General features: G+C 41.7%; 1 protein-coding gene and 1 long non-coding RNA gene across 3 annotated transcripts in view; both read left to right on the forward strand.

The window, feature by feature from the left end:
• The window catches only part of mmp23bb (matrix metallopeptidase 23bb), an 11429-nt gene extending 3629 nt beyond the window's left edge, over positions 1-7800 (forward strand). The window contains exons 2-9 of one of the 2 annotated variants that reach the window (XR_013964563.1): positions 1-27; positions 621-760; positions 1450-1617; positions 1750-1914; positions 4381-4491; positions 5644-5770; positions 6244-7540; positions 7575-7800. The exon at positions 1-27 is cut by the window's left edge and continues 113 nt beyond it. Coding sequence is in view for 1 of the 2 variants with exons in the window: in XM_080771520.1 (XP_080627646.1) it covers positions 1-27; positions 621-760; positions 1450-1617; positions 1750-1914; positions 4381-4491; positions 5644-5770; positions 6244-6442 (937 nt within the window). In the remaining variant the exon portion in view is untranslated. Of the gene's footprint in view, positions 28-620; positions 761-1449; positions 1618-1749; positions 1915-4380; positions 4492-5643; positions 5771-6243 lie in introns of both variants that reach the window. The other variant, XM_080771520.1, reaches the window with a different exon arrangement.
• Positions 7801-7932: 132 nt separating this feature from the next.
• The window catches only part of LOC308321465, a 134693-nt gene continuing 118435 nt past the window's right edge, over positions 7933-24190 (forward strand). The window contains exon 1 of the long non-coding RNA XR_013964617.1: positions 7933-7985. This is a non-coding gene — a long non-coding RNA (uncharacterized lncRNA). The remainder of the gene's footprint in view (positions 7986-24190) is intronic.

The following is a 24190-nucleotide window of genomic DNA, read 5'->3' on the forward strand; positions in this document are numbered from 1 at the left end:
CTGGCAACACCACAACATCACTTACAGGTAACTATGACAACATAAAGATACAGACACAACATCCAACACCGCAACATCACTTATATTAGAGGTAACTATGACAACAGAAAGATACAGACACAAACATCTAACACCACAACATCACTTATATTAGAGGTAACTATGACAACAGAAAGATACAGACACAAACATCTAACACCACAACATCACTTACACAAGTGAGATCAGGCAGAGTATGACAGACAGACAGACAGACAGACAGACAGACAGTGACTCAAACATAATTAACATTGCTTTCAATGTACAGTAATGTCTATTGAATAGTCTATTGATCTATCCATATACATAGTCTACTGTGTATAGTTTGTAGCTTCTTCAGCCTGACCTGCTGTATTATATATTTATATTGTAAGTATCTGCTTCCATCTGCTTCTATAGACCTAATCATCATAACATCATTCACCACAACCAACATGTATTTCTGGATTAGATTCGCCTGCAGCGTCGAAATAACGGAACAGTATTCTTCATGAACACCTTGAGGGCCCGGGCCTATTTAATCCATTAATAAAATGTGCCCATCGTCAGCAAGCGCCTCTGTCTGTCTGTGTGTCTGTCAGGATCACTAAGTTCCCCAACACACTGAACCAGGACGACACCAGGAAAGCCATCAGCATTGCCTTCACTAAATGGAGTGACGTTTCACCTTTGACCTTCACTGAGCTCACTGGCCCCAACGCTACTGCTGACATCACTATCGGTAAGACTCCCTGACCTGTGACCCTAACCTTGACCTCCTGACACCAACACGAAGCTGACACTTGCGTGTAAGTGTGTGTGTGTGTGTGTGTGTGTGTCCTTGTCCGAGTGTGTTCGTGTGTGTGTGTGTGTGTGTGTGTGTGTGTGTGTGTGTGTTTTACAGCATTTGCAACTGCGATAGAAATGGGATTGCTTGAATGTGTCTGTTTGGTTCTGCCCACTGTGAGAGGGTTTGCACGACAGATCTACAAGCTAGTCTGAATCAGAATCGGTTTTGTTTTCACATCACATGTTTACAAGTGTAAATCCGTGGGTGTAAATAGTTTTTTGTGCAAGCTTCAATCATTTTGTTGTTTTCAAGAAAGAATTAAAGAGGGGGAGGGCATATCTACCGATATATACTGTACATACTGTAGCATCATAAGCAGCAGTTATGTACATGACGTTAGACATACAGTCGAAAGAGTAGCAGCACAACAGTATAGGTAAGAAGTCAGTCCGTGTGAGGCAAAAAAACATCAGGTAACATTTCACAGACGATAGTCTGTCAAAACGGTCATACTGCGGAGTAGGCTATACATGCCTAAATCGTGTGTGTGTGTGTGTGTGTGTGTGTGGTGCGAGCGTGCGTGTGTGTGTGTGTGTGTGCGTGCGTGCGTGGCGTGCGTTTGTGTGTGTGTGTGTGTGCAGGTTTCTATACATTCAACCACACAGACTGCTGGTTCTCTCCGCTCCATCCGTGTTTCGACGGGCTGAATGGAGAGCTGGCCCACGCCTTCCTGCCCCCCAGAGGAGAGATCCACTTTGATAACCACGAGTTCTGGATCCTGGGAAAGTCCCGCTTCAGCTGGAGACAGGGTACCTGTCTGTCTGTCTGTCTGTCTGTCGTCCGTCGTCCGTCCGTCCGTCCGTCCGTCCGTCTGTCAGTCAGATCTGATGTGATGTGATGTGTGTGATATCACTGATGTGTGTGATCTCTCCTCCGTATAGGCGTGTGGCTGAACGACCTGGTGCAGGTGGCGGCCCATGAGATCGGCCACGCGCTGGGCCTGTGGCACAGCAGGGACCCTCAGGCGCTGATGCACCCCAACGCCACCTACACGGGCCAGAGGAACATCGCCCAGGACGACGTCTGGGGCATCCAGAGGCTCTACGGTCGGTGTTCTGTGTCCTTCTGCATGGCATCACATAGTGAGGCACGTAGTGCAACGGCTGTCGTTCCACACTTTAATTGACCTTAAGCCATAGCCAACGGTTTTCTGAAAAACGTGTGTTGCTGTCGTGTCAGAAACCTCTTATCTCCATAATTAAAATGCATTTACTTTTCTCGTAAATGAATGTCCTACTTGAGCATACTACCACACAAAACACAAAAGTATCAAAAATAGCAGATCTACAAGCTCGAAACGTGGTGCAAAGCAATGCGCGTTGGGCGTGTAGATCTGCTAGTTTAGCTATTTCTGAATTTGATTCCCCGAATACGTATGTAGTTTTAATGGGTGGAGCCCATTTCAAGTTTGCTGAGCGGAACCCCAAAACCTGCTGTAGAGGAGACATACGATGGGGGGGGGGGTTATTGTTTTAGATCTGGCATTCTGGCAACCTTGCTTCAGAGTTAGCAGTCACATCTGGCCTATAGCCTCGGTACCCAGGCCATTATTTTCGTTCGCATTTGGCTCAAAAAAAAAAGCTATAGGGGGAAACCCATTGGAAAGTTGGCATATGTAGTGGGAGTCAATTTATATTTCGCTAAGCAATAATAACAGTGCAGAGGGGCGTCGCTCAGAATTTGGTGACGTCAGTGTTCTCCGCTGTTTTCTACAGGCCCGCCCCTCTATGCCAGAAATCATACAGGCTTTGGCCTGACTGAATCTGGCCTGACTGAATCAAACTAATTTGACTCAGAGCTAAGGTGAGGCTATTTTTCAGTTCATAAGAACATTTCTGTCATTGCTGCTGTGAGCAATGGTATACTGTAGTGTAATGTGAACGTAGTTTGTCAAATAAACACGTCTAATCCATCATTTCTGACATTTAATCCATCATATTTGACAAGGCCAGACTGTGCTTTTGGCATAACCAAGGCTGTCGTGACAACCCCAAGGGCATCTTGTCCTGCATTTTCAGTCAGTATTCTTTGGCCTATCATTCTAAAACTCATTGCAAAACATTTTCTGACGGGCCTATTGGGCTTTCCATGGTTCTTTTTTTGTATTAACAACAGTGACTTGTATGCGTCATGATTACAGGATGTAATGTCATATTGACTCTTCCCAGAACACTGGGGGAACATAAGCTGGCCCCCAGATGATTGTCTAGTAGTCCATCTTCTTACGTTCAGTCTGGGACTGGGAGGAAGCTCATGATCACAGGCGCCATTTCATAAATTAAAAAAATAAATAGAGGGTGGCAAAAATACTTACACTTACACTTAAGATCAATATATACTGTAATAATATGTTTTTTAAATAGCTGAGCCAATCGACAAGCTCTCAACGCATCACGCATCTCAACACATCACGATGCATATTTAAAAAAAAAAGAAAAGGTCATTATTTTAAAATTGCGCCTGCCCAAAACAGGGAGACAGTTTTAAAGTGATTAATGAATGTATGGTTGCAGAAAGAAAAGAAGCATCTATAAGTGTCAATCTAAAATCAGATTAATCTACAAAAAACCATTCAATTTTAGGTAAAATGCTATCCCCTGGAACCACCAATGACGCCTGAAGGCTCATATCATACATAGTCTGGATTTTCGGTGGTGGGGTGACCACCGAACTACAACATGACGTCACGAGCCGCGGTGAAGAGCAAACCACCGCTCCAGCCCTTCTCTCTGTTTTTACTCACCACCGCTCAACGTTATTTCAGCTCCGGTGGTCACCTCACCACCGAAAATCCAGACTATGAATAGGCCTTTATTTAGCTGATAGAAATATTACATTATTTACATTCTTTATGAGGAAGAGATATCTGATGGAGAGTAAATATGTGACTATGGGCGTGTTCGGAAATAGCGCACTGGGTGCACTGTGCAATGCAAACTAATAGGTGAGTGCGCTCTGGTGCGGTATTTCCGAACGCGCCCTATGAGTGACTTACATGTAACTTGATGTTTGTTGTCTACTACTTCTATTGGCGGGGGGTGCCTTGGGGCTATAGAGATTAATTTGATTGAATACAGTAGTCTACTAGTCTTCTATCCTTTTAAGATGTTAATTAGAATAATTACATTCAGCTGCTGTCCTTGTCGTTACAGAACGACTAGTATAAATCAGGCGTCCTTGAGGGAGGTTCCAGGTGGTCACAACGACTAGTATAAATCAGGGGTCCTTGAGGGAGGTTAAAAGTGCATGGTCACAAGCTACATTTGTTACTGTGGCTATCTAAAAATGTAAATATATAGCAGATGTACAAGCTCATAATGTGCCACGCTGCGAGCTTCTACATCTGCTATTTTTGAACATTTTTGAAAAATCTTGAAAGTGATTCATTAGATTTATTTCTCTTAACAGAAATTAAAACATTTTCAGACGGAGAAATATATAATAATTACCTATTTGTGTGTGTGTGTGTGTGTGTGTGTGTGTGTGTGTGTGTGTGTGTGTGTGTCGTCCAGGCTGTCTGGATAAGAAGCGGGTGTGTGAGCCGTGGGCTCGGCTGGGATTCTGTGAACGCAGAAAGAGTTTCATGAAGAAGAACTGTCCTCAACGATGTGACCTCTGTTACGGTTAGAATACTAGTATTACTACCACTACTACCACTACTACTAGTATTACTACTACTACCACTACTACTAGTAGGATTACTACTACTACCACTACTGTCTGTCTGTCTGTCTGTCTGTCTGCCTGCTGCATGGATGTGATGCAGGGGATGCATATTGTTTGTCTGCTGTGTGAAATCTCTTGTGGGACGTTGCTATGGGGACACTGACGCCGGCTGTGCACGTCCATCTAATTCCATTTCTTATTGGACTAGCCATCCAACAAATCTGGGCTCTTTATTTATGCCAGTGTTTGTATAGAACCACTTCTATCAAAAGCAAAAGTGTGAGATAGCCATTTCTGGACAGGTTTAGCAGTTTTCCCCTGTTGATACTGTGCATTCTATAAGCTCCGAGATCTTCTACTCTATATGAAGTATCTTGGTGTGACTTTTGATAGCACCTTCATATTTGAAGCTAGTCAAAACCAGCTTTGTCCAGCTAAGACTTTCAACCCAAGATTATGACCTATATCAAATCCCTGAGAGACCTCATTTGCCCTCATTTCCCCAAGGCCTGATTACTGTAAACGCTCTGCCTGTGTGGCCATTGTCCAGTCGTCGCTCGGGCGACTGCGGCTCCTTCAAAATGCAGCTGCTCGCTTCCTCACTGGTAAAAAAAAAACAAATGTGAGCGCATCACTCAAGTCTTGGCCTCGTTCCACTGGCTCCTTGTCCTATTTCACAATCGTTTTTCAAGCTCTAAATGGGCTGGCTCCTCTGAACTCCTATACTGTCACATAGAGCTCTGAGGTTTAGATGTCGAAGTTGCTGCTGGATGTGAATGGAACTATAGGCTAAAAGAATCACACTTGCTGTCTGTCTGTCTGTCTGTCTGTCTGTTTGGGGTACGGACAGCTGCAATACCGCTGGGTGACCTAAAGTGGTACTGTTGAGCAGCCCAAAGGGCCACTCACACTGAGCACTACATCCAGCCATCGGTTGTTGTTGTTGAGCAGCTCAGTTCACACAGGTGTGATTCTTCTTTTAAAAGGTTGGAGTTGTTTTGAAGGCTGGGACACACAATACAAGCCATGATGGCCGTGTAATGTTCCATCTGTCTGTGGTATCATGACACTTATCTCCTGTCTTGTGACGATGTGCACCTCCATGTCAGAACCCCTGGACGCGGTGGCCACGCCGAGCCCTCCTCCGGACAACGTGAAGGTGAAGCTGGTCCCTCGGGGGAAGGTGGTGGGCTTCCGCTGTGGAACCAAGAACCCTCGCGTCCCGCCCAAAGTCAGGTCAGGACCCACCAAGAGCAATGCTGTTCCGTAGGACAGTGGTTCTCAAAGCTTTTCATGTCGCTTTTCATGTCATGTACAAAAAAATACCTGGGGACCTCACTTCGAGAACCCCCGCATTGGACCGTGGACCACTATAACTCTGAGAGTGTACAAATGGAACCAAATGGCCCTCACCTCATCGCCTATCAAGTTATCTATTAGCATACATAGCCGATCTACAAACTCACATGCATCTCTGATGCATTATTTTCCTTTTTTTGTTGCTATTGCTTGTTTGAGAAGTATATAGGAATTAAGTGGTTAACATTTTAACAGTGGTTACATGCGTGTGTGTGTGTGTGTGTGTGTGTGTGTGTGTGTGTGTGTGTGTGTGTGTGTGTGTGTGTGTCTGTGTGTGTGTGTCTGTGTGTGCGTGCGTGCGTGCGTGCGTGCGTGCGTGCGTGCGTGCGTGCGTGCGTGCGTGCGTGCAGTTGGTATAAAGATGGAGAGAGGTTGCTGGTTTCAGTCCCGGGTCACATCATACTGAAGGACAGAGACTTGCGCGTCCTCGCCAACCACTTCAACGAGGGCGTGTACACCTGCCGCGTCCATCGCCGCGGAAACCTCGTCTCGGCCAACTCCTGGGCCATCCGGCTGAAACCGGATCTGCACGACACACAAAACAGCTGAAACCGGATCCGCACACACGCACGACAGCTGAAGCCGGCCACACTGATGACCATTACGTGCGTACAACAGTTGTGTATAATAGCCTTACTATAGCTAGAGCATTTCAGCTGGAATTAGGCTTGATTCACACATGCCTTTCCTTCAGCCAACGCATTTGAAACGCAAGCCGAGACTTCAGACGCAGCCATTTCTCATTGATTGATTGATTGAAATTGTATTCACAGTATGTAGAATGGGTACATTTCAAACGAAAGCACAAGTCAATACAAGAACTGCTACGAGGATGAAACCATGAAAAGCATTAAGACTTGTTTACATCAGGGACCTCCATTTTCAAATCATCATATGTAGGCCTACAGTTAAAGAAAGTTAAAAAGTTAAAAACATGTACAGTATGGGGGGGGGTTTACAGGGGTCAATTTCGAATTGCAGCTGTCCATAGGTGCTTTTTGAGAGCGGTTTTGAAGGAGTCTAGGGATTCACTTTTCTTACTGGCTGTTGGTAGGGCGTTTCACATTTTAGTGGCATAGGAGCGAAATGAATTTCATGATGTCTGGCGATTTTGCAGGCAATGCCAACAGAGTGCTTGTTTTCCAGTATGTAGTTTATTTGACTATAGCTTTGGACTGTTTGCTCACTAAAAGAAAACTACAAGTGAAATGGCTTCCGAGTGCAGAACACACACTTGAAGTCAACCTATTGGTTGGCGGGTCATCCATGTTGAACCCGACGCTTTCACACACATCAGACTTAACACAATTCAGCGCTTACAATACAACCACTCGCTGCAACGAGACACACGTGACTCCCATAGGAGATTAATTGGAATGGCTGTGCGACGTCGTCGCATGCCCACGTGTGTGAGCGGCCACTTACATCGTTAAAAAATGGCCGATGTACAAACAAGCTCACAAGAGCTTGTTTGAGAATGTGGGCCGCTGTGAGCTTGTGAGGCTGTTTTCCGCTGCGCGGACACATTGACGCGAAGCTCCACTTCTTTCGTTCTGACAGCGGGTGAGTCACGGGGTCGTCTTGCGGAAGGACATTTGGAACGGACACAGTCTTATAGGGGCTTGCTACGGGGAACGGCCAATCGCCGTGCTATACATGACATGTGATGAGGACAGGAAAGGATTATTATTGGCTGTCCTGATCCTCAAACTCTAGTTTCCGGTACCATCTATGCCAGTGGTTCCAAAGTGGGGTCCTTTGATGGGGTGGAAAAATGTGTTCTTGACATTATTCCTGTGTGAGTGTCTCTGCCCTAGCGGTCGCTTTATCGCCTTTAACCCATTCTGACCTGAGATCAGATTCTATACGAGGTTTCCACTGGACACACACTGGTCTGATGAACCCATTCTGACCTGAGATCAGATTTTAAAAAATGTCAGTCGTTCTTCGATTTTTCAAAAATAGCAGACCTACAAGCTCGTAGCGCGCCACTCGGTGGCGCGCTATGAGCTTGTAGATCTGCTATTTTTCAATAGCTAAAGCATAACATGATGCTAACACCAAAATGGGTTCCCGGTCAGAATGGGTTAAGGTGTATTACTGGTAATATAGAATCAAGAGCTGTGATTTTTTTGTAAACTTTTTCTGTTTTGTACGTGTCTATGGAGTTAACATTACTGTAATAGACCCCCATGTGGGGTGTGGTTAGAATATTCAAATATGTCTTCCCTGTGTATTTATGGTTTCTCAAAAGGCCCAATCGAAATGACAGTGATATAGTGACGTCACAATACCATCCCCTCCCCTAACTCCTCCCCTTTATCATAGGCTGCAACTACAGCTGTGCGTGCGGCTTCAGTTCAGGCGGATCACCACTAATCACCACCCACCAGGCAAACCAAGCATAATTAATGAAGTGGTGGCGGTGGGTGTGGCCACATAAAATCATAATTGTAAGACTTTATGTACACTTTTTTTTAAAAGTCTTTCTCCTTAGTATAATCAGTACTAGTAGAAGTAGGGGGGGGGGGGCACCTCTTTACCCACTTTAAACCTATAATACAGGTTTAAAGCATATATATGCATAGCAAATGCTATGCATCACCTATTTGAAAGTCGCCGATCTACAAGCTATACAATAGCTTCTAGATGTAGGATATAGGCCTACATAATTAATTTGGGGGTTATTGGCATACAAATATTTGTGAACCACTGGACTGACACATACAGTACAGTGCCAGTGTATCGGGAACAAGGAACTACCAGAGAGTGGGGACCAACAAGAAACCAGTTACGATAGAGTTATAGATAGATAGATAGATAGATACATACATAGTTACATAGTTACATAGTTACATAGATAGATAATCTTCATTAAGGGCCTGTAATACTGTCACGCACCGAAAGTTGCAAACCTACAAGATCACAATGCATTGCACCGTTACAACTTGTGAGCTTGTATAGATCTGTTACAGGCACAATTAAGTATGAATCATCCTTTGGAAGTGTTAAAAACAAAGGTTTTTATTTTTTCCTGTCAAACATCAGGTTTGTTTCTGAGTTTTCAGGAGTTTAACCACTTAAAATGTATGACATTTCATGTGTCTGTGTAATGCATAGCTTCACCCATTATACGACTGTACATATTTTACTACCTGATAATAAACATGTTGATTGAAGACCAACAACACTGCACAAAAACGCCTCTGGATGTTTTTATTGACATGAATGAACGGTAACATCTAACGTGGAGATCTATTTGAATGGTTTAATTAATCCAGCTATAAAGACCATTTAGGGGGAAAGATGATCATCTTTCAAGAAAGACAGTTTCTATAGTTGATTGCTCTGCTGTTGTTCTAATACTCTAAAATACCTTTTATCTGTAGAAGACGGACACATTTAATGTATTTTACAAAATGATGAAATGTGCAGCTTCCTCATTCAATGTTGTGTTGTGGCACTCCGCCCCTTTGTGGTCTGTGGTTATTTACCACCTTAACTCTGGAACTAGACATTGCAATGCGCTGAATAACAAATAACAAAAACTATAATTATGTAGACTGGCATTATGAATGAATAAAGGAAACAAATGTATATAAATAAGAAACATAAAAACAAACAAACAACCGCAACAACAGCAGCTGACAGCCATACCGCTGCAGGACGTGCAGCTAACAAATATCACCTTCACCACTTGGCGTCCCTCCCCCGAACCAGTGTTGTTTTCGTCGACTAAAACTAAGACGAAAACTGTTCGTCGACTACCTTTTTCCACTGACGAAAACTAAATGGAAACTAAATAAAAACTAAGCTATATGATGACTAAAACTAAGACTACATATACTGACAATTTCGTGTAAAAACTAGACGAAAATGTTAGGAAGGGACTAGTGGACAAGAGATCCAGTATAAGTCATTTTACACTTGGTTGCATGCTGAAAATAGCTGATCTAGTACTGTAGATCGGCTATTTTCAGCAAGTGTAAAATCAGTCATTACGACGGCATCAAGGCCTGCCAAAATACATTTTTGTCGACTGAATCAACTGTAGATTTAATCGACTAAAACTAGACTAACACTAAAACATTCCAGGTGACTAAAATGTGACTAAAACTAAGGGAAGTTGTATTTATACAACGCAGTTTCGGGAGAAGAGACCTCCTTCCGCTTGACCTTAACCACTCCTCCCTCATTATCAACAAGTCCTCCCTCCTTATCAAACTCACCTGCCTTTCATTATCACCCGGCCAATCCCTGGTGCAATCACCACAGTATAAATACACCTGCGATCTCTCAGCCAAGTTGTTTGTTCTGCTCCACGACAGACCAAACATGGGTTGTGAGTACTGCACTTGTAGATTGGCTATTTTCACTATTCTTAAAAATCGAGACTATGCCCCCACCCTGAGTCTCGCCCTACCTTGGGTTCCTCACTCCACTCCGCATTCATCTCATTCTGTTTCAATAAACTGTTAACCTTGAATGAAGGTGTGGTTGTGATAAAGACAGAATGCTTTCTCACTTTTCCTCTTGAGCCACACATGTTTAATTGTTTTTCATTTTCTGTTTGGCATAACCTCATTTCACACTCAGTATTTCCACATCGGTATTCAGTCATTATCCAACAGTTTGCTGTTTAACTATGCCGGCTAAGTTAGCAATCAGTTGATCTTGACTTCTACCGTTTTATATGCATATATTCATTTCATTTCATCATTTGGACAGAGACAATTGGTTGGTCAAACATACTTTTATTCCTTTCAAAGTCCAACAGTTTGACAACATAGTAATGATAACTCAAACACCCACTGCTCACACCATCCTCATTTCCTGGTCAAAGTTTCACAAAAGAGTCACTACTGAATCCACTGCTCCTTTTATAGGTGGAGGATTCAATTGGGTTGCACCATGTTGCAGGGGTGCATGGGTCTGGTAATACATACTATTTAGTATGATTACAACGGGACAAGTTGTTTAAAGCCTGGTTGTTAATTATTTTAGGATTGACAAGTATGCTGTAAATGTTTTGAAATGTTTCTTGGTTACATGTTCACTAGTTGTGTAAGTGAATGTTTTGGGGAAACCTGTCTCTAGACAGATGGTATGGGCCACTAGTGAGAGGCCTGAGTTGGAGTTGTTCATGTAGTCAGTCCATGGTGATACATGGGGAGGAAAGGGGCACAATACGGGAAGCTCTGCCCTATAGGACAGTGTAGGGACTGGTAATGTCCACACTGGAGGCTTGAATTTAAGCTTGTTATTTAATTTTGTTAATTGATTTTTTTTTAAAGTTATATTTTATTTTTGTGAAGTATTTTTTCCTGAGGCATTGTTTTGGAACATTATTTTTGGAAACCTTTGAAATAAACCTTTGGCAACGATGGAGATCTTTTGGTATGTCATTTTTCTGTGCACCTAGCCCTCATCAAACGGACTCATTTACAGTGGTCTCTTACTAGTGAAATGAAGTTTCATTCCAAAGACTCTTACTAAACTAAAATAGAAATTTGCTGCCCGAACACGGGCATTCATCCGAATGCACAGGCTCTGCAGTGGTGGGAAGGTACTTTACCTCTGCACCACCCAAGCACCCCCGGCCTGAAACCACCTGTCCTCATTCAGACGGAAAGTCCAGGACAGGAGGGCCATGGTGTTTGAACGCTAGTAGAAGGCCTATACAGTAGGCTATATGAACATCATTCCCAATTCAAGCAGCTTGGAGAATGGAGAAATACTGAGGCTCAATAGTTACACAGGTCTTTTACATTTCCCTATCCTAAAAAACGGCAACAACCAGGCTGAAAGCAGACAGAACATGTGTCCTGACTCCTGACATCAAACAGTGTGACCTTCACATGTGCTGTGGTAGAAAGTTGTTCTAATGGAAGATGTAGCTAGGCTACTAATCATGAAAAACAACATACTATATAGGCCTATGTTGTTTTTCATGATTTTCATATTTGTTAGTTTATCGTAATACTATAGTATGTCGTTGAAAATCATGAAACACGACATACTACAGTATGTCGTTTTTCATGATTTTCATCTTTTCAAAAACCATGAAAAACAGGATACAAATGCATAAAGTCAAAGGATGCCATCTTTTTGCTTATTCGAGTGTTTTTCTTTTCATAATTCATTGTAAATTCATTGTAAACTCTCTCCACATGTCTCACGCCACCCATAACACTGTGATGCATTTAAAATCGTTTTGACAGTGAGTTTCGCAAGAATGCTAATTTACATCGGTATAGACTATAGTCTCTAGAACACAGTTTGCCGGCCACTGCTACAGAGCTGACAATGAGGTTATATCTTCCCTTCTTCTCTGGAGTCCTGCCTCAAAGCAGACCAGAGGTAGAAAACTGTCGTATGCCCTGATGTCATCGCTGACACATGACGCATCAGTAAGCAAGAACTGGGGATGGTAATGAAGGACCGCGATAGTCTGGCGTGCAGGCATTATGAAATCCAAGATCTCGACCACGGTCGAAAAATGATGATGATGATAGTCACTATAGAGCTAATAAAAACAGAACCTTGATCCGAAAAGGATCTACAGTAAAGCGCAGGAACACTCCATCTGCTCCTCCATGATGCTATATGTGGCCGAGGTGGTGGGTCGGCACTGGGCCTCTTCTTAGTAGCCTCGGTTGTACGACGGTAGTAGCGTTGGTTACAGGGTCATACATGGGGCCGTTCTCTGTTCTTGGCCTCCTTTTGTCCACGATCAGTTCCTTACCGTTAGAACGAGGTTGTTTCTTACGACGCCATTGTGTCTGAGCTCGTCCGTTTTCTGACCTCGTCCCTGCAGACAGACTCACTGTCATCCACAATCGGGTCCATTCATGTCAGAGTACGTTTAGGACGATGTTGGTGGACCACACAAGCTTCTCTATATCTGTGATAAATAGGACACCCCCTTGCAAGAGGGTGGGCCCCTATTCTATGAACCGTTCAAAATGTGTGTTATTTATGTGCGTGTATAATTCAAAGGAGCATACAGTCAAGTGTGTGTTGTATGATTAAAGGGCCCCATTCAGACCGATCAAGGGGTGGACAACAACAGAATGGGCTCTTCATGGGTGGCGACATAATAGACAGCTTTTTGTTTTGTCTGGATGTGTCAATTAAGAAGCTCCATAAAAGTGTTTGTATATGTGTGCGTGTGCATCAGTAACGGTGGTGTCTGAGTAATTGATTGATTGATTGATTCATTGAAACCTTTATTCTTTAAAAGAGCATTGAGGTTTGCCCTCATTTGCAATAATGATGCTACTGTCAAGAATAACAAAAAAGATCAAAAAGTAAACGAAACCACGTCAATGCCGTGTCTGCATACCAGAAAAGGCAGCCCCTGCATCATGCCAAACTAACCCTGTGTGACCCAAATCGGGGGCTATTTGTGTCAATCTGTCACTCTGGATGTACAGTATGTAGGTCTGTGTGTCTGGATGTTCTGTCTGGAGAGATGTGGAGAGGTCTGTCGGTCTCAATGTGACATCATCATTTAATTATTTATTTCAGTCTTTTCTTTTGTCGCGTCTTGAGATGGCCTTACCTCACCCCATGCACCCCCCCATTTTCTTCACCATCACAAAGTATCCTGTTTCACATTTTAGAATAATTGAAATTAAATAATTGAATTGTAATTTTTTATTTTCTCAACAAACAAACAAATCTTGTCTTCCCTCTGTGTAAATATCCAGTGAATGTATTATACATTCGCTAACAGGGTAAATTAGTTTCCATGTGGTTTGTCCCTGGCTTGGAGATATAATTATTATGATAAAAAAAAAAAAAAAAACATCTCATGGATGCACCTGGGACGTTTCCTCTGTGATGTATCCCAAGGTCAACAGGGTTTCGGGTCTCCCAACATCATACCCCTCACTCAGGTGACCCAGCCGGGGTGATCAAGTCCCCACTTACGCCCCAGTAGCTATACCCTCGATCAGTCCCATTAGGGGAAAACCGGGGCCACACAATCTGTTCCTCCTGAACTACTCTGCAGGGACTGGGTATGCGGGAGGATCACATCAATCTGGCACGTGGAAGGACTAGGCTCTGTGGGTTGACTGACTCCTGTCCGGGCCCCTCCTACGTCTCACCGCAGGTCCACTCCTGCTCTCACCATGGGCCCAGCACCTGTGTGTTTGCACCAGACTCCTAGCACCAGGCACTTCATTCAGGAGTGGTGGATTCTCTCGTTGCAATGGTTCTGCAGGCTCCACCTGGCCCATGGTGGTGCCACTTGTGGCTAAAGGCCTCACCGTGGGTTTGTTGGGCTTCTTCCTCACGGAAGACACAGGCCAACCCATACTGCTCCCGAGTGCCGTCTACATTCCGGCTGCCACCCGTCTCCCCGGTGGTCACCAGACTATTCCTGGTTGTCACGTAATACCATATGATACAATACAATATTACTTTGAACACAAAATAAAACATGAAGTACAAGAGCAGAGATGTCCTTCATTGTTCTACTGGCCCTTGGCCAGGTTCTAAATCTAGCCTCGAAATCGACTGATGAACAAAGGACTTCTGGAAGATTATATCTCCTTTTTGAAGGTAACGACTTATATTCCCCTTTCAAATCATGACTAGTGTTTGAAGTGACATTCCTTGCCAATCTTATTGTTATCACATTTAGATTCTCTGAAGTGGTTGACCAACAATCTTCAAACTAATATTCAGTTGTTGCAGCAGTTTTGCAGCATGTTTTGTTTTTCCGCTGTTTCTGTGTAATGGCTGTGTGAAGTCCAATGGAGCATATCAATCAAGCATAAGTGTGAGACAGCGGAAGACACCTTTGTTACTTAAAGAGTTCCTGTGTAAACAGCAGTTATATGTGAAGCCCTGTAATCAGACGCCATCTGTCTCAATAAAGACAAAACATTGCATGCTGTGCACTACCAGATAATGACACGTTCACATCTTGTTCAATGTTCATACACATTCAATCACACGTTGATCTCACCCAGCTAACATGTCCATCTGGGCCCCACTTGGGTTTTGACATGGGCTATGGGCATGGGTTCCGAGTGGGCCGTGCACCCAGTTTTCACAAAGGGCCCACCCGTGTTAGCCCATATGGGCTTTTGCGGGTTTCTAAGTGGGTCTTAGGTGGTATCCAAATGGGCCATTTTATTTCAGAACCATGTGTGCGCCACCTGTGTTTGCCTATATGGGTTTGAACTGGGATCTGATTGGGCCTTAAGTGGGTACCAGCTGGGCGAATTATATGTGACCCATGTAGGCCACACTTGTGCCTCATTGTCTTCCGTCCTGTTTCTGTTTTCCCCTGCTGTTGATTGTTCATTCCTACAGATAGGATGCAGTGTTTCCAGTTTTCTGTAGTAGTTTCTTCAAGTGTTCAAACTTTATGACTGGATAGCACTTGATCTGTAGAGTCCTACATTACTATCTCCTACGATCAAGGGTTATGGTTAGGGTACTGTAGCATGCCGTTTTTTCATCATTTTTGAGGATTTAAAAAAAATGACGAAAATCACTCCGACACCATGGACTATAACCCATGGTCAGGAAGTGATTTTGTCTTTTTTTCAAATCCTCATTTTTCATCGTTTTTGACCATGGATTATAGCCGGGTTAGGGTTAGGGTACACTAGCATGCCGTTTTTCATCATTTTTGAGCATTTGAAAAAAAGACGAAAATCACTCCGAGACCATGGACTATAGCCCATGGTAAAAACGGGGTTTTGTAAAAAAGACAAAATCACTTCATCATTTTTGACCATGGATTATAGCCGGGTTAGGGTTGGGGTTAGGGTTAGGTTCCACGGGCTAATAAAGTGTAAATTCTGGGATCCTTGACAAGAAAGGGTTTGGGAACCACTGTTGTAGAGGGTATATAGAATAGATGGATGTTGATAGTATTAGTTAGTGACTTTGACAGTGTACAAATGGAACCGGATTTCAGCAGGTCAAATGAGGTACAGAAAACCGTATGACTCCCAGGCTGATCTTACTGGGGGAAAACTGTATGAGTTTATTTGTTTAAGAACTAACAATCAATTGAAAAATATATTCTGGATGTGACACGCCGAAATAACGCAGTTGGTAGAGCATTAGACTGAAGATCTGAAGGTCCCTGGTTCAATCCCGGCTTTCAGGAGTTGAAATGAGGTACAGAAAACCCTATGACTCTTAGGCTGATCTCCCTGGGTGAAAAACATGAGTTTTTTTTGTTTAAGAAGTAACAAGTAACAGTCAATGTAAAAATAAATGCTGGATTTGACACTTTGCAAGCCGAAATGGCTCAGTTGGGAGAGCGTTTGACTGATAGACCTGAAGGTCCCTGGTTCAATCCCGGCTTTCGCCAGTTGAAATGAGGTACAGCAAACCCTATGACTCTTAGGCTGATCTCCCTGGGTGAAAAACTTTATGAGTTTTTTTGTTTAAGAAGTAACAAGTAACAGTCAATGTAAAAAATAAATGCTGGATTTGACACTTAGAAATAGCTCAGTTGGGAGAGCGTTAGACTGAAGATCTAAAGGTCCAGAAGGACAACTTTAAAGCAGCCCAGAAATTCAACATGTTTGTGTGCCTCAATGGCCAAGCGGATAAGTCAAATGATATCCGTAGTATACCTAGTAGAAGTGTGCCGGTTCAAACCGGCAAAGACTCTAACTTTGCTTATACATTAGAGACAGGTAGGCCTACAAAGGTACAACCTTGCAAAGATGCAAAATGAAAAAAGAATAACTAAAGGCCCTGCTCTTTGTAATACACATACAAACTTGGAAAAACATCCTTGATGTAAGAGTGAGCTAAATATTGTATAAATGTCCGTACTAGTAGGCCTACTTGTGTGCAACAAGCAAGTAGGCACTCGATAGGGTGCAGTTCTAGTTTATTTTGCCATAACACCCACATTTTACTGTGGCCCCACTGTACTGCATCCCAGTAGACCCAGGGTAACAGAGTACATCGATGAGTATTGGCTTCAGTGCTTGGGTACAGCTTGGTCCCCCAGGCTGGCCTTGAACCTGCTTTGGCCATGTACCTCGGTACACAGTCGCCTTGGTAGCCACGCTAGAACTCGATCACCTAGAGCACCTCCACCAATTACACTTGTTTCTTTAGGGCTTTTATGTCGAAAGTGTGCATTGTTTTTTAACCTAAAGAACCTCTATATTCTGAAAGGTGGGTTAAGTCAGACATTCTCAACTGCATCAAGTTCGAACCTGCTGAAGATTTAAAGGTCGGTCCCTGTTTCAATCCTGGATTTAGGCAGTTCAAATGAGGTACAGAAAACCCTTCGACTCTTTGGCTGATCTCACGGAGTGAAAAACTTTATGAGTTTACAGAAGAACAAAAGAAACAAAAAATAAGTGTGAATTGTCTGGAGCCAGTAGCTCAGTGTGTTAGAATGCTGCCACATGATCGGGAGATGGTGGGTTCAAAGCCCACTCAGGTTCAAACAAAAAAATAAAGGGGCCAATCCCACCCCATTCTTTACTGACACTGCATTCCACACTAACATCAACTAGCACAGAAAAGCTGTGTTGTAGTAACCAGCAGTTAGCTCAGTGTGATGAGTGGCTGTACTTGTCATCCACAGGTCCAGGGTTCGAATCCCACATTAGTCATGTGGCTATGTGACACTTTGCTTTGCACACTGACTTTCAGAAGGACAACTTTAAAGCAGCCCAGAAATTCACCATGTTTGTGTGCCTCAATGGCCCAGTGGATAAGTCAAATGATATCCGTAGTATACCTAGTAGAAGTGTGCCGGTTCGAACCTGACTCATATCTTTACGTTCAAGACCGATTTCAGAAGAAGAAAACAAACAAAAAAGCTTTGTAGTAGTATCCAGAAGTTAGCTCACTGTGATGAGAGTCTGTCATTGAGAGCCACAGGTCCAGGGTTCAAATCCTGGTCAAAACTGTGACACTTTGCTTTACACTGATTTCCAGAAGGACAACTTTAAAGCAGCCCAGAAATTCACCATGTTTGTGTGCCTCAATGGCCCAGTGGATAAGTCAAATGATATCCGTAGTATACCTAGTAGAAGTGTGCCGGTTCAAACCGGCAAAGACTCATGTAAAAAAACATGGGCTATAACCCATCGTTTTTTCAAATTTCCTCACACTGATTTCCAGAAGGACAACTTTAAAGCAGCCCAGAAATTCACCATGTTTGTGTGCCTCAATGGCCCAGTGGATAAGTCAAATGATATCCATAGTATACCTAGTAGAAGTGTGCCGGTTCAAACCGGCAAAGACTCATGTCAAAAAACATGGGCTATAACCCATCGTTTTTTTCATTTTTTCATATTTCCTCACACTGATTTCCAGAAGGACAACTTTAAAGCAGCCCAGAAATTCACCATGTTTGTATGCCTCAATGGCCCAGTGGATAAGTCAAATGATATCCGTAGTATACCTAGTAGAAGTGTGCCGGTTCAAACCGGCAAAGACTCATGTCAAAAAACATGGGCTATAACCCATCGTTTTTTTCATTTTTTCAAATTTCCTCAATTTCCGCAATTTGCAATTTCTGAAATTTCCTGAATTCCGCAATTTTCCGCAATTTAGGCTAACTTGAAATTTCAAATTTCTGAAATTTCCGCAATTTCTGAAATTTCCTGAATTCCGCAATTTTCCGCAATTTAGGCTAACTTGAAATTTCAAATTTCCTCAATTTCCGCAATTTGCAATTTCTGAAATTTCCTGAATTCCGCAATTTTCCGCAATTTAGGCTAACTTGAAATTTCAAATTTCCGCAATTTCTGAAATGTCCTGAATTCCGCAATTTTCCGCAATTTATGCTAACTTGAGGATTTGAAAAAAATGACAAAATGACAAAAACGATGGGTTATAGCTAAGGATGCACCGAAAATTCGGCCACCGAAAATATTCGGCCGAAAATGGCTAAAAATGTATTTTCGGCCTATTCGGTTTCGGCTCAAATAGGCCGAAAAATATCACAGTCAAAACACCGGGTCGGTATAAACACAACACGCAATTGTCTTGAACGTAACCAGAGCGCTCTGCATCTACCCCTCTCTCTCTCCGTCTCCCAACTTCAGTCTCCTCCACACACACACACACACACACACACAGAGAGAGCGTCACGTTGCTCTGTGGCTGCGCTCCGCGAAAACTGCGAGCTCATCAACAGGTTGCAAATTGCCCAAAACAGGTCCCAAAACATGGTAGCACCGCCGCTGTCTATTCTTTTGTCGTATGACCAAAAATGCTCCCCAATGTCCCCAATGCTTGCAGGCAGGCTACGACGAAGACTAGCAGTAGCATGCTCGTTAGCTCCTCAAATTTGTTCCACCTGTGATGTAATCTCAGCAGCGCATTGAAGTGGGCATAGGGCAAAAAGCAGAATGTCCGTGAACGTTTTGCTTAACAATGATCAGTTGTTCAGTGCTGTTTAACTTTGGCAATATGTGATACTAGAGCCTAGAGAACATGCTAATATGGCTGCTAAATAAGAACGTTTTCCCCTATCAGCTAGCATGCTTGTGTGTGTGTGTGTGTGTGTGTGTGTGTGTGTGTGTGTGTGTGTGTGTGCGCGCGTGCATGCCCACACAGACTGTGTAGGACAGTGGTTCTCATAGTGGGAGTTCCAGCTAAATTATAGATAGTTAGTTAGGAAGTACCCCAAGGGTCTGTAACAGAGTGCAAAAATGGAACCAAATAGACTCTCAAAATTGACATTGATTTTACAATAGAAATAAAAAAATAAAATAAATTGGGCTCCCAGAGATGGAAATGGAAAGAAAGACAGTCAGCTATACACGGTCAACATTACAGATTACAGTATCATTACTGTACAAGGAATGGCAATGAAATCAAATTGTATAAAAAAGGGGGTAAAATATTAATTTTGAATGAGTATTCATTTTTATTGTCTACAATAACTTGAAGCATTTTTTTTAAAGGTAATTGCAAAAAGGTGCCATAATCCGATTAATCGTTTAAATAATCTCCCAATGAATCGATTATGAAAATCCATAATCATGTCTTTTGACATAATCAGGTAGCTTTACAACGAAGATGTATTCGGCTATTCGGTATTCGGTTTTCGGCCAACTGTTTCCTATATTCGGTATTCGGTTTCGGCCAAGAATTTCCCTTTCGGTGCATCCCTAGTTATAGCCCATGTTTTTTGAAATTTTGAAAAAAAAAGTTAGCCTCGTTTCTCATCATTTTGGACCATGGGCTATAGCCCATATCGTACGGCATACTATAGCGCGCCGTTTTTCATCATTTTTGAGGATTTGAAAAAAATGACAAAATTACAAAAACGATGGGTTATAGCCCATGTTTTTTGAAATTTTGAAAAAAAAAGTTAGCCTCGTTTCTCATCATTTTGGACCATGGGCTATAGCCCATATCGTACGGCATACTATAGCGCGCCGTTTTTCATCATTTTTGAGGATTTGAAAAAAATGACAAAATTACAAAAACGATGGGTTATAGCCCATGTTTTTTGAAATTTTGAAAAAAAAAGTTAGCCTCGTTTCTCATCATTTTGGACCATGGGCTATAGCCCATATCGTACGGCATACTATAGCGCGCCGTTTTTCATCATTTTTGAGGATTTGAAAAAAATGACAAAATGACAAAAACGATGGGTTATAGCCCATGTTTTTTGAAATTTTGAAAAAAAAAGTTAGCCTCGTTTCTCATCATTTTGGACCATGGGCTATAGCCCATATCGTACGGCATACTATAGCGCGCCGTTTTTCATCATTTTTGAGGATTTGAAAAAAATGACAAAATGACAAAAACGATGGGTTATAGCCCATGTTTTTTGAAATTTTGAAAAAAAAAGTTAGCCTCGTTTCTCATCATTTTGGACCATGGGCTATAGCCCATATCGTACGGCATACTATAGCGCGCCGTTTTTCATCATTTTTGAGGATTTGAAAAAAATGACAAAATGACAAAAACGATGGGTTATAGCCCATGTTTTTTGAAATTTTGAAAAAAAAAGTTAGCCTCGTTTCTCATCATTTTGGACCATGGGCTATAGCCCATATCGTACGGCATACTATAGCGCGCCGTTTTTCATCATTTTTGAGGATTTGAAAAAAATGACAAAATGACAAAAACGATGGGTTATAGCCCATGTTTTTTGAAATTTTGAAAAAAAAAGTTAGCCTCGTTTCTCATCATTTTGGACCATGGGCTATAGCCCATATCGTACGGCATACTATAGCGCGCCGTTTTTCATCATTTTTGAGGATTTGAAAAAAATGACAAAATGACAAAAACGATGGGTTATAGCCCATGTTTTTTGAAATTTTGAAAAAAACAGTTAGCCTCGTTTCTCATCATTTTGGACCATGGGCTATAGCCCATATCGTACGGCATACTATAGCGCGCCGTTTTTCATCATTTTTGAGGATTTGAAAAAAATGACAAAATGACAAAAACGATGGGTTATAGCCCATGTTTTTTGAAATTTAGAAAAAAAAAGTTAGCCTCGTTTCTCATCATTTTGGACCATGGGCTATAGCCCATATCGTACGGCATACTATAGCGCGCCGTTTTTCATCATTTTTGAGGATTTGAAAAAAATGACAAAATGACAAAAACGATGGGTTATAGCCCATGTTTTTTGAAATTTTGAAAAAAAAAGTTAGCCTCGTTTCTCATCATTTTGGACCATGGGCTATAGCCCATATCGTACGGCATACTATAGCACGCCGTTTTTCATCATTTTTGATGATTTGACAAAAGTGAAAAAATGAAAAAAAAACGATGGGTTATAGCCCATGTTTTTTTAAATTTTGAAAAAAAAAGTTAGCCTCGTTTCTCATCATTTTGGACCATGGGCTATAGCCCATATCGTACGGCATACTATAGCACGCCGTTTTTCATCATTTTTGATGATTTGACAAAAGTGAAAAAATGAAAAAAAAAACGATGGGTTATAACCCATCGTTTTTTGTTTTTTTTTAACACTCCGCAATTTGCTAATGTTTCTCATCCTCCGCAACACTCCACAATTTTTCCTCCGCAACACTCCGCAATTTTTCCGCAACACTCCGCAATTCCTCCGCAACACAAGTAGACGTCTAAAAATAGATGTCTAAAACACGTCTATTTTAGACGTGTTTTAGACGTCGATTTTTAGACGTTTTTCTCATCATTTTGGACCATGGGCTATAGCCTATATCGTACGGCATACTATAGCGTGCCGTTTTTCATCATTTTTGATGATTTGACAAAAATGAAAAAATGAAAAAAACGATGGGTTATAGCCCATGTTTTTTGAAATTAAAAAAAAAAGTTATCCTCGTTTCTCATCATTTTGGACCATGGGCTATAGCCCATATCGTACGGCATACTATAGCACGCCGTTTTTCATCATTTTTGATGATTTGACAAAAGTGAAAAAATGAAAAAAAAAAACGATGGGTTATAGCCCATGTTTTTTGAAATTTAGAAAAAAAAAGTTAGCCTCGTTTCTCATCATTTTGGACCATGGGCTATAGCCCATATCGTACGGCATACTATAGCGCGCCGTTTTTCATCATTTTTGAGGATTTGAAAAAAATGACAAAATGACAAAAACGATGGGTTATAGCCCATGTTTTTTGAAATTTTGAAAAAAAAAGTTAGCCTCGTTTCTCATCATTTTGGACCATGGGCTATAGCCCATATCGTACGGCATACTATAGCGCGCCGTTTTTCATCATTTTTGAGGATTTGAAAAAAATGACAAAATGACAAAAACGATGGGTTATAGCCCATGTTTTTTGAAATTTTGAAAAAAAAAGTTAGCCTCGTTTCTCATCATTTTGGACCATGGGCTATAGCCCATATCGTACGGCATACTATAGCGCGCCGTTTTTCATCATTTTTGAGGATTTGAAAAAAATGACAAAATGACAAAAACGATGGGTCATAGCCCATGTTTTTTGAAATTTTGAAAAAAAAAGTTAGCCTCGTTTCTCATCATTTTGGACCATGGGCTATAGCCCATATCGTACGGCATACTATAGCGCGCCGTTTTTCATCATTTTTGAGGATTTGAAAAAAATGACAAAATGACAAAAACGATGGGTTATAGCCCATGTTTTTTGAAATTTTGAAAAAAAAAGTTAGCCTCGTTTCTCATCATTTTGGACCATGGGCTATAGCCCATATCGTACGGCATACTATAGCGCGCCGTTTTTCATCATTTTTGAGGATTTGAAAAAAATGACAAAATGACAAAAACGATGGGTTATAGCCCATGTTTTTTGAAATTTTGAAAAAAAAAGTTAGCCTCGTTTCTCATCATTTTGGACCATGGGCTATAGCCCATATCGTACGGCATACTATAGCACGCCGTTTTTCATCATTTTTGATGATTTGACAAAAGTGAAAAAATGAAAAAAAAAACGATGGGTTATAACCCATCGTTTTTTGTTTTTTTTTAACACTCCGCAATTTGCTAATGTTTCTCATCCTCCGCAACACTCCACAATTTTTCCTCCGCAACACTCCGCAATTTTTCCGCAACACTCCGCAATTCCTCCGCAACACAAGTAGACGTCTAAAAATAGATGTCTAAAACACGTCTATTTTAGACGTGTTTTAGACGTCGATTTTTAGACGTTTTTCTCATCATTTTGGACCATGGGCTATAGCCTATATCGTACGGCATACTATAGCGTGCCGTTTTTCATCATTTTTGATGATTTGACAAAAATGAAAAAATGAAAAAAACGATGGGTTATAGCCCATGTTTTTTGAAATTTAAAAAAAAAGTTATCCTCGTTTCTCATCATTTTGGACCATGGGCTATAGCCCATATCGTACGGCATACTATAGCACGCCGTTTTTCATCATTTTTGAGGATTTGACAAAAGTGAAAAAATGAAAAAAAAAAACGATGGGTTATAGCCCATGTTTTTTGAAATTTAGAAAAAAAAAGTTAGCCTCGTTTCTCATCATTTTGGACCATGGGCTATAGCCCATATCGTACGGCATACTATAGCGCGCCGTTTTTCATCATTTTTGAGGATTTGAAAAAAATGACAAAATGACAAAAACGATGGGTTATAGCCCATGTTTTTTGAAATTTAGAAAAAAAAAGTTAGCCTCGTTTCTCATCATTTTGGACCATGGGCTATAGCCCATATCGTACGGCATACTATAGCGCGCCGTTTTTCATCATTTTTGAGGATTTGAAAAAAATGACAAAATGACAAAAACGATGGGTTATAGCCCATGTTTTTTGAAATTTTGAAAAAAAAAGTTAGCCTCGTTTCTCATCATTTTGGACCATGGGCTATAGCCCATATCGTACGGCATACT

Source organism: Protomyctophum bolini, assembly GCF_963924005.1.
Source record: "Protomyctophum bolini genome assembly, chromosome: 9".
Lineage (NCBI taxonomy): Eukaryota > Metazoa > Chordata > Actinopteri > Myctophiformes > Myctophidae > Protomyctophum > Protomyctophum bolini.